Raw genomic sequence first — 10,908 nt, 5'->3', positions numbered from 1 at the left:
TGGCTACAGCCTTCTCAAACTCATTAATAATTCATCAAGCTTAAACAATGGAAATCAATGACGGTGACAGTGTTTGGATTTCTGATCTTAACTAGCATGGATTTTTTTACGATTTCATAACTTCATTTTCTCCTTAGTCAGTTTCGATTGAGAGGATGTATGAAACATTCAAGACAGAGTTTGACACATCATCAAACACTTCGAAGCTCGTCAAAAATACTCCGCAACGTGTCGTATTTTCAACTATCTTCTTGGCGTTTGGAAATGTGGTGAAGCACGATCTTCCGTGTTTGATTTTTTACTTGTACAGTCAAATGCTTGCCAGTTGTTGTTGAATTACAGTCGAACCTCCCGTAAGCGCTCACGGGAGGCAGTCACTTACAAGAGCTTAGACCACATTAGGTCAAACGTTTGCCTCATTAGCATGTAGTAACTGCAGAGACGTACCCCATGCGTCAGTGCCCATCTAAACCCATATAATTATTCAGAGTATCATGGTTCGTTTCTGATAAACTACAACGCCATATTATCCAATTTCCGCACTATTATCTGTCAAGTGGTCACTTACGGGAGGGTAAAGACAAAAGAAAATTTCAAACTTTTAGCTCTAAAAGTGGTCGCGGTCGGTTACGAGAGGTGGTCGCTTTACAAGAGGTTCCAAATATAGTGATTCGACTTGAAAACTTTTGTTATTTTGGAAAATTGGTCGCTGATGAGAGGTGGTCGCAACCGGAGGTTCGACTATAATTGTTTTAATACTTCAGATGTGCTTGACAACTGTTGTCACAAAAGTTTTCTTACCGAGTATTCTTAGCATTTGTGCTACACACCGCACGACAAGCTGCTCAAATAAGTCAGATGCACACACTGCAGAGATGTTCAAATACAGGCAAACCGCCAACACACCATTGTCATTGAGTTTTCCTGGCTTGTCTCTTGTTTTTTTTTTTACTTTACTTTTGCTCACAGGTGTTGCTGTCATTTTGCTTTTGCTGATATTTCGAGCAGCGTTAACTTTTCAGCTCTCATTTTTACTTTCTTTAAAAATTATCGTACCGTCGCTTTGTTCCTTTTGCTCAAAGTGGGAACAGCTTACGAAAGATGGTCACCAAACCTTGAATTCTCCATATATGTCTGTGTTATGTGTGTCGGCTATTTTCGGTCAAGTTGCTTTAACCCAAGTTTCCTGAGTGAAAGCAAAATAACTAAATCAAGTGATATGAAGCAACCAAAACACTCCAAGTGTAAGTGAATCGGGCACATCGTGTTAGAAGAATATGGTGTTTCTCTTTTATGTTTACCGCTCATATCATTGTTAGCCCGATTTTTGTAGTTGCAATAATAGAATTCTGTCTTCGTGTTGAAAAGTTATAGGAATCTCAAATTAGACTGTTGTCAGTCTTCTTTTCTCTTGAAATCAGTCAAGTAGTTTAATCGGCCTTTACTTGCAACGCTTGAGCCAGGGAGCCGAGGTGAAGTAAGGTCACAGCGACCAGAGGAAACCACTGAATTTTCACAGTCAACCTCAGCACTTTATAGCCTGTTTATACCATTGGAATGAAGCGTGTTGATTTACCTGTGTACCTGCCTTTTTTTTAGTTGTTTTGGAAGGGATCTGCACCAGAGCAGACGGTGTAGATTTCCGTGTGATTTCAAATGACTGCAGTGACGATTCGAGTTCCAAGTATTAAATAATTATTATTTCTTCCCAGGCGGAAATTTCAGGTTTCAATTTTCAAACTCTTTTAATGAAGAGAGAAAAATCTGCTCAGGGGGAAAAATGCACCAGACAGATTCCAAGTACGTTTTCTAAAAAAATTCTTGGTTTGCCAGGTTTTATTTTGTTTTGCGTGAATATTTAATTACAGCTTAGCTCTAATTCCTGAAATTTCGAGGCAGGGTCATACGGGTAGATTTTGAGAAGACGTCTAGTGCCCAGTCTTGCCTTAAGCACTCGGTCGTTCATATTGGCTGTTTATTATAAGGCTTGTGTTTGTAGCCGATACAACGCATGCCCTGATTGGTTATATCTTTAAAGCGAGATTCCTACGTAAACCATTGTGTTTTTGTGTTTTTTGCTTTATTCAAACAGCAACAGTTACAAGAAGTGAGTAACAATGAACACTGTACGAAAGAACAGAAGAATTTGTTGAGACAATGTAGACAATGTATTTCTTGTAAAGGAGGCTTTGTACACAGGAGTTCTTTCACAAAATGTCTATTCCGTGCCTCACTAAAACCAAAAAGATGTAAACAGCCGTGGAAGGAATTGGTTTTTTGTAAACTCACTTGTGAAAAACCTATTTACATGTCTGTTTTACAACGAAAACCTGCTAATGGCCTTTACATTATTATCATTCTTTACACTAATAAAAGCCTTTTGGGAACGACGTTTTCTCCTTGACGGATAATTTGGCTGTGGTATAAGCTGACCCATCTCTGCAAGCAGGACTTTGTGTTACACGTGAACAATATCTACCAAAGAAGGAGTGGAGCTGTTTTTCTCTAGTCTGCGCAGGCCTAGTTGGTCACGTGATGCGGTCAGAACCTCGATTGCACGTTGTCTTCTTAGTTTCTTTTTCCACTGAAAAGCGAGATCAGCGGCTTCCGTGTGATCAGACGAGGCATCTGGCCCAGGTGGGCGGAGACCCTAAAAGCAAACAAGAAAAATATTTTGAATTAACTATGATTCTCTTCTCAGTGAAACAACTAACAACGCGTTAGTCTAAGTGTCACGTTACCTTTACACAAGCGGCCTCAGCAGCTTTTAGAGTTTTCACAACGGCTTGCATAAGATTTTGTGCATTTTTTACCAGCATTGCGTCTGCCTGCAAGAGATAGCAAAGAACAGATCAGGTAACAGCGAGCGGAAACTGGGGAACAGTACTGGAACAGGAACGCATGCGTTGTAACAAGGTCCATTTTGTCAAGCGTTGCGTAGCAAGTATTTTTTTTTTTACGCATGGGTCGGAAGGGAGTTTAATGAAGGTAGAACAAGTCATTTATACATGTTAACCTACCGAAATGTCCGAGGGAGTGGCTGCTTTAACAGACGAAATGATTTTGAGCTGTGTACTGATGGTTGGCAGGTATTCTGCATAGTACAGCAAATCATTTCTACTCCTGAAAAAAGCAACAAAACAATATCCTATTGCAGTTTGTGTCTCACTCAAATTTGAAAATTAAGACCGCCAGATCTTTTCCTTACCTTTCGTCGACACTCTGTTCAGCAATGACGTGAGCAAACTTGCGAATAAACTTGGCATTGGACGCGATAGCTTTTGCTGTGTTAATCATTTCCATTTTATTCTGTCAAAGACGAGAAAAGAACTTCTATGGGCACCTTTTCTCCACTACACAATTAAATTAGCACATAAACGCGGCCTCGCGTCGCCGAAAATTCGCCCGAACAAAAACTCGAGTCCTACTGTTACATAGAAATCGATTTCGTTAAACATTGCTGGCGAAATGGCAGAAACCGAAGCAAGGTTTTCGTTACAAGACCATACAATGACCGACCCTACCCCGGTTGGGATGCATTAATTATCCACCCCAGCCCAGGTACCTGAAGTCGGTTTCCTCCTCGAGCGAACTTGGCGATCTGTAGCATTTGTTGAGCCATCTCCTTGGCCACCATCACGATTGAATTGTTCTCTTCCTCCCATTTGTCTGTTTCTTCTTGTAGGAGTTGAGCGGCGAGCTGAAAGAAATCCTCGCTCATAAAGATAAAATTCGAAAACCATTGAGATGATAAAGTCAAGAAATTATTGTTATTACATAGTAGATAAAAAGGAAGATACTTCTCCAAGTTTTAGCTCTGTGCGTTTTCCCAAACTTCAGATATTCGTCGAAATATTTTGCACAAATTTACAGAGCCCGGTATGGATCCGCGATGCTGGTGTACCTCCGTTGTACACCAACATGGCGGATTATCTGAACTGAACAAGGAAACATTTAAATAAACACTTTTCCTAATACTTCTAAAAATGTTAAAAATCACGAGATAAGTATATATATTTCGACAAACGCGAACGTAGCTTTATGTCACACACCGCTATAACTCTGAAATTCAAACTGCGCTTGTTTCCAGATGAAGCAAGCTATTGAACCGAAAAGTTGTAAACAGATATAAATTAAACGCCTCTTATGCCTGATGGGGATAAAAACTTTGGTGGCTCTTTAGTTTTGGATTTTAGAACACGATGACGTCACATGCAAACGAAGAATATATAGTGGCTACCTAATTTAATGTACCACATCGAGAAGTCCTGGTTCGAGCTCTGGGGGAGGTCGCGTTCTTGGGCCAGACACTACACGCTTCCCGCGCTTTTCTCCAACCAGCAGAATGAATGAAGTAGTCCATTCAGAAATTTCGAAAATGACGGGGCTTACTTGCGATGGATTAGAGTCCCGTTCAAAGGGAAAAATAATACTCTTTTTAGTCGCCTTTGTCCTAGCACTTCAGTCTGGTTCCAGTCTCAGAGGCTGGCTCATTGAGTCTCCTGAACTATAAAGGGGTAAGTAAAATTTATAGACTGATGACAGGCATAAGAACACCTCCCTCATTGGTTTAAACATTTTTCACAAGTTTCTTCAAGTCTGGCATGCTTAAATAACAAAGCAAGGAGATGAAATTTATCATCCAGTAACTTCAATATACCTCAATTGACTTGGAGCTTTTCCTCGCCCTCAGTTCTTCAATAGAAGTCGATTTCCACTCGGGGTCACCGCGAGTAAGTCCCGAAATACTTGCAGCTCTAAGCCGACGACGAGAAGCAGGAGCCGCAATTTCAGCCCGGTTGAGAGATTCGGCCGAGGAAAAGCGTTGATGGAGCTCATCAACCAGGGCCTTTCTCATGAGGTCCGTTTCACTAGCTGATCCCCAAGGCCCTCGCAACCGACGGACCTCTGGAGCACTCTCGGTGTCGGAAAATGAATATGATCTCTCCAGGGAATCCGTCCTCTTTGTGGGGCGAAATAAGCATAATGTTAGCAAGCCTGTACAAGCCTGTCAGCACTGTTGTTTCCCTAAACTTTACCTTGACTTACAGACACTTCCAAAAGGCTACCTTTTCCACAGGCAATTAAAACAGAGCCAAAATATAAAATTAACACATGGAATCTTACCATGCTTTCTGTAAAATATTTAAATGGCGATAACGTTTGATAAAGTATTTGCTTACGAGTAAACATTCTATGCTGAATATAAATTGCTAAATAACATCTCGGAAGTGGACATTCGGAATATGACACAAATTCGGGATAGTAATACCACCCCCCCCCCCCCCCCCCCTCCGCCCCACTCCCTTCTAAAAAGTTCTTATTCTCTACTTTTGATTGGGGTAAAGAATTATTGTCAGTTGACAATACTACAAAAAAAAACACACTGTCAAGGAATTCGAAACAAACACGACTGGAAACATGGCTTGATTATGACACCACTTCTTTGTCTTAAAGAAGGATAAAAAGCTTACACTGGTCAATGCCATGTCATCAAAATAGGAGCACATCTCTGGCGATCGACCCACTCCAGGTAGCAAACTTCTCGACGGGGTGGAGGATTGTTGCAAACTGTCTTCCTGGGAGTGTAGAGGTGTTACTGACGGCGGCCCACGGGTTGAGCCCGCGATAGTTTCTTTTTCCTCTTCGTTCAGGGACTCAAAGCTCTGTGAGGGGTCTAACTGTGGGATGCCTAATAAATCCTGGAACACATCTGACGAAAAACATTAATGGTCACTCATTTGTTGTTCAACGTAAATCTTCTCTGTTTAGCCTCCAAGAATTGCAAGAATCTGGGGACAAGGTTATTTCAATGGAAGATTACTTTCACTGGTCAGTTGCAGAATAGAGGACGTTTCCGAATAAACGTCGCCAAACCCCAACGACGAGTGATAGATGGCCAATCAAAACAAACGCAAATGATGTAATGAACCAATCCAAAGTTCAAGTAGGACATCCACGGAACACGTGCCATGCCCAGAAAGAATGCAAAGCCAAGTCGCCAAAGGTTTTTGTTTGCTTCAGATAGACTGATAAAAATCTCCAGCATGTTTATTCTGATTGGCTGTAAAACGTCACAGGACTTGTAGCCTGGATGCAGACGGCCACAGTTTCCTTTGTATCACGCGCAAACGTGATGTGAAACAAAGGAGACAGTAGGCGTCTGCGCGTAGGTTAAACAAACTTTTCATTACTTTACGACAGTCATTTGAAAACTGCACCAAACTAGAAAACAGAAATTTGAGAAAAATGCTAAACTAATCCTTATAAGCTGCGTCGACTTGTTGCTTAAAAGATTGAACCAATGTGTCCCACACAAGAATAAAAAAATGTCACCCTCTCCCCCAAACAAAAAAAAGGAACAATCAAGAGGAACAAAAGCTAAAAAGGACCGAAAAAAATCGAAACTAAACTCAATATTGTTCTGAATAGAATGATTTATAAAGTTTCAACCTAGCAGCGACGCCACGAAAAAAACCTATTCACCATTGAGGGTAAATTAATTACTTTCTCCTTGTTAACGCTGGGGGAGGAATATACCAGGAAGGGGTAATACTAAATACAGTATTTACCATTATTAGAGGAAAGCTGCGGCGGACAATATTTGACTTACACGTGGAAACTCAAAGTTATCAACCGCACAATTTATGGCCTCTTTTTTTGTGGTCCAAAGTTTGAAAGTAACATTCGTAACGCTTTGAATGACCTGCTCTAGACTGTCGTAAAAACATTTTGCCCCACTCTGAGTTCCAACACTACTTGAAATTGTCTCATGTGACATTTTCCGCGCGAGCAGCGCAGTGTAAAAACAAAGCGGACACACCCTGAAGCGGACACACCCTGAAGCGGACACACCCTGGTTATTCGCGCGTGTTGCACGTGATGTTATCTACCTTGCACTGCTGCAGTGTCAGCATCAGGCAGTTCATCAAGTGTAGCCATTAACAGCTGTGCTTTGGACGCCCACTGACGCCGCAACATCTGGAAATGTTCCACAGTTGGCTGATCTGGATTGTCTGAAATTTCATTCAATGAGTAGTGACTAAGACATATGGGAAAAAACCAAAGATTGCTTACTACATGGGAGAATATCGGCCCTACCTCTTGGGTATCTCCAAGAGCGGTCTCGAGTAATTAAAATAAGAGAGCTATTACACGACTGAAAATGTCTACAAAAATTCCAAAATCACGGACTCGAAAGACCATGTAAACTTCAAGCGCGCAATTCTTATTGATCGCGGACTTAACATTTTCTTACATCTTTCATTTTTCAAGGGAAAGAAGCAAAGGAAAGTTGGAAGAAGAAGAAGAAAAAAGAATTGAGGATGTAACTTAAGTGAAGACGTTCTTTGGGTCAATGTGTCAAACTTATATAACACGTGATCTTTAACGGCATTACCGCGTTACCTTGTCAACAGTTCAAGAGACACGAAGTTATCTCACCTGCCAGAGCACGTGCCGCGGCAATAACTTGCGGTGTCAGCCTATCAATGAAGTCACCAGTCACGCGAACAGTCCTGACTTTACTCGCGTGCCGGGAATTCTCCACAGCTTTACTAGCGTGCGTTCTGACGCGTGCCACGCGTGCTTTCAGTTCGTCCGCTTGCATCTCAAATCTGCTTTGTTGTTGTATTCTTTCACCGAGTTCTGCTTTACTAACAGCAAGCGCTGCGCCCGCGAGGCGATCCACCGGTGCAGATGCTTCAGCGGTCAGGTCATCCACGAGAGCTGTCAGCAAATGAACCTGCAGTTTACAGAGAATCCAATTTAGAACCGATTATAACCAAACATTTCGAAGTTAGCATACTATAACCGAGCATTTTGGAAGTGATTTATAGAAAAGAGTCAAGCATAAAGATGTATTAATAAAGCACACAGATTTGACAGCAACATGGTTTATTTATTTTCTCAGACTTTTTCTTTTCGTAAGTTTAAGGTTAGCCTTGATGTATACCAGATGAAGTGTCTCTGCTTTACCCACAACATAGCAGCAAGATAACGTGACAAGTTTAAGAGAAGTCACGCCAATTGTTATTGGACAACAACAATTTGAAATTCTTTGGGCGCCAGTTCCCCCGTCTGGCCGTACCCAGAGTAACAATGCTGAATTTTCTCTACCTTTGTAGCCCATTCTCTCTGAAGCATATTCATCCTCTCTACCACCCCCATGTATGATAAGCTTTGTTCCAGTGTTCTTCGTCCTCGTAATGCCATCTCCGACACCGAGCGAGCTGTGTCTTGTAGGTCAGCGGTCAACTTCTCAACGGAGTTTACAGTTGCCTTGGCTAAGCTGACTTTCTTGGGATCATTACAACTAAAACAAAACACAAATTATCGGAAGAAAACATACATCAATTCATAAAGATTAAAACATGAATGGAGATAACCACGCACGTGAGGCTACTCACCCTGCTATAGCTGCATCAACCATTCCTTTTAGAGTTCGCGCGTATGACGTTAACATCCGGGAGTTTTCCTGCAATGCATGCTGGTCCCCTGCCAAGGCAACAGCAGCCAATTGTTCGACAGGCGCAGATGTCCCTACAGTGACGTCATCTACTGCATACACCAGACTGTGAACCTTTGAGGCCCAGTCCCTTCTACGAAGTTCCAGTCTTTCAACATTTGCAATGTCCGTTGGATCTCTTGACAGCGCCTGCAGAGACAAATAATTAGGTAAATAAACGAGAAGATAAACACATTTCCGGATTTAAAGACGAAAGCCACATAAATTATAGCTGGCTTTGAGAGGGTCCTTTAAGTAGACCAAATTGGAGTTCAGATATGTTAATTTCTAAGGAGGGAGGGAAATAAGAGAACCTCAGAAAATGCCCACTAAAAAAGACTAGAAACTAATAACAAAATCACCCCACACGTGACACAGAAGGTTTTCCCGTTCAGTCCCGCAACACAGAGACACACATAGATATGTAATGACAACATGTACAGAATTGAATCGATGCAAATGGAAAATCAAATGGCTTTATCACCTGAGCAGCTGTAATCAGCTGAGGTGTCATTCTCTCGATTTCTGCTGACGTCATATGAACTTGTTCTACCCGCTGGAGAGAGGCTGGGTCACGCGCAGGCGCTTCACCTTCATTCCCAGCATCCATAGCGTAGTCTTCAGCGTCACCTGCAGCTTTTGCAGCCACAGCAAGCTGTCTGAGTCGCAGAACATGCTTGTTTATGTTGTCCACCTGACGAGAACAACATGTTTGTCTTGCATTCACTAAGCTTTACGATTGGTTCTGTAAGCTAGTAAGACTTGCTCTAGCTTGTTAGACTTGTCATGCCTGATTTAGTATGTAGTATGTACATTTTCGCGCTTTTCGCATAAGCACTACGAAAGGAGTGACGTCAGTATGTCGCCATTAGGTTACGTTATGTTGCTTAGGGTTTCAGATAGGAGGAGAGAGTCAAAGAAGGAAATTGACGTTGTCTGATACAGCATCTAAGTATAGATTCCGTCAAAAAATATTCTACCTGTTTTTTTAACTCTTCTGCGTCACCAGAAGTCGCAGCTAAAGCCAGCTTAGAAGCGGCAGCTGACCACGGAGTCACAATTTCATCAACAGCTCCAGAGAGCACGTGAACTTTAGAGGCCCATTCTCGACCAATGGTCTGCAAGCGTTCAACAGCAACCAAATCACGTGGGTTGGCTCTGAAATCACGTGTTGCTTGTACGATAAGTGGCGTCAGTTTTTCAATTTCTCCTGCTGACACTCGAACAAGCCTGCAGCATGAAGGAAAAACAACATGAAAAAAAAACCTCTTAACAACAATTGCTTCGTATGCCCTCGCTACTGTTAGTTTTAATGGCAAGGAAGTTAAATGATAGTTCGCTGTTTTTATTTTGCAATATATCGTCTTACCTTACTCCTTCCAAATTCCTTGATTTATCTGCAGAAGAGCTTGCCAGTGTTCTCAGTGCAGAAGCTCTTGACTCAACTTTTCTTAGTTCCAACTCAGCCAAGTCGAAGTCTCTGACCTTCACGGCATTCAGGAGTCTGGAGACTGGTGCACGAGAGGTCTGGGCCGGTTTAATGGGGCGAACAATGGCCGCCGACAATGGAGCCTCGTCCCAGTGCCTCTCAGTTATCCCTGAAAATAGTTCAATGAAAACACTTTACATTGAATTCCAAACTCAAAATATACATTCTTCAGGACAATACCTCAACGCTCTCACGCGAGACACTGAACAAGACAAAGTGACAAAATATTCTTTAACTTTTACCACCACATTTCATTAAAAATAAAACAAAGTAATAGACTTTTTCTACGCTGAAAGAAAGAGGCTCATAAGAAGATGACATACAAATATGCACAACCAAATTCTCACAAAATACAGTTAAAACAATGTTTATCACTATTACCAACCGAGAATGCAAAATCAAAGTTAAACAAGTTTCTGAACTTTCCAAAGTACTTTTCGTGGAGATCCCTCCTACAGTCGAATATACATATTTTTAAAACAATGCACCTAGTAGAGCTTTCCTGTTGATCCTATCCATTTCATCATCTTCTGAGAAGTTGAAGAGCAGGTCTTCGGAATCAATGCTGCGGGTTAGCTGGGATCTGTCCCGTGAAGCGTCCCGTGAAGCGTCCCGTGAGGTGTCCCGTTTCTTTGCGTCTCTTGGCAACTTATGGCGACGAGGTTGTGATTCTGGTTCGATCTGAAGTGAGTCAAAACATGATTGAACCTCAACTGTTTCAAATTAATACATAATTGTTGCAGTGGTGCATAGGGTTTGTTTAGACTATTATTTTATAACACATGAAAAAGGAAAAGTTCAAAATTAAACATTACGAGTAGTCTCCGAATCATATTATGTGATAACATGGATGACAGTAATCTTGAAAAGGATCATCGCTGATTTAGACAATCTGCTGATAGTTCTAAACCGG

The 10,908-nt window shown here is 41.7% G+C and overlaps 1 protein-coding gene across 1 annotated transcript in view; it reads right to left on the bottom strand.

The window, feature by feature from the left end:
- Positions 1-2,058: 2,058 nt before the first annotated feature.
- The window catches only part of LOC110054666 (uncharacterized), a 30,128-nt gene continuing 21,278 nt past the window's right edge, over positions 2,059-10,908 (bottom strand). The window contains exons 17-31 of the mRNA XM_020761014.2: positions 10,484-10,676; positions 9,876-10,104; positions 9,487-9,736; positions 8,991-9,200; positions 8,409-8,656; positions 8,119-8,314; positions 7,444-7,744; positions 6,894-7,016; positions 5,475-5,713; positions 4,661-4,963; positions 3,566-3,700; positions 3,209-3,309; positions 3,021-3,123; positions 2,742-2,828; positions 2,059-2,650 (exon numbers count right to left, since the gene is read on the bottom strand). Coding sequence (XP_020616673.2) covers positions 2,459-2,650; positions 2,742-2,828; positions 3,021-3,123; positions 3,209-3,309; positions 3,566-3,700; positions 4,661-4,963; positions 5,475-5,713; positions 6,894-7,016; positions 7,444-7,744; positions 8,119-8,314; positions 8,409-8,656; positions 8,991-9,200; positions 9,487-9,736; positions 9,876-10,104; positions 10,484-10,676 — 2,910 coding nt within the window. The 3' untranslated portion in view covers positions 2,059-2,458. The remainder of the gene's footprint in view (positions 2,651-2,741; positions 2,829-3,020; positions 3,124-3,208; positions 3,310-3,565; positions 3,701-4,660; positions 4,964-5,474; positions 5,714-6,893; positions 7,017-7,443; positions 7,745-8,118; positions 8,315-8,408; positions 8,657-8,990; positions 9,201-9,486; positions 9,737-9,875; positions 10,105-10,483; positions 10,677-10,908) is intronic.

This window comes from Orbicella faveolata, unplaced genomic scaffold (genome assembly GCF_042242905.1).
Source record: "Orbicella faveolata isolate gen_17 unplaced genomic scaffold, um_ofav_v1 contig_1, whole genome shotgun sequence".
Taxonomy (NCBI): domain Eukaryota; kingdom Metazoa; phylum Cnidaria; class Anthozoa; order Scleractinia; family Merulinidae; genus Orbicella; species Orbicella faveolata.
This window is presented reverse-complemented; position numbering and strand designations above follow the sequence as displayed.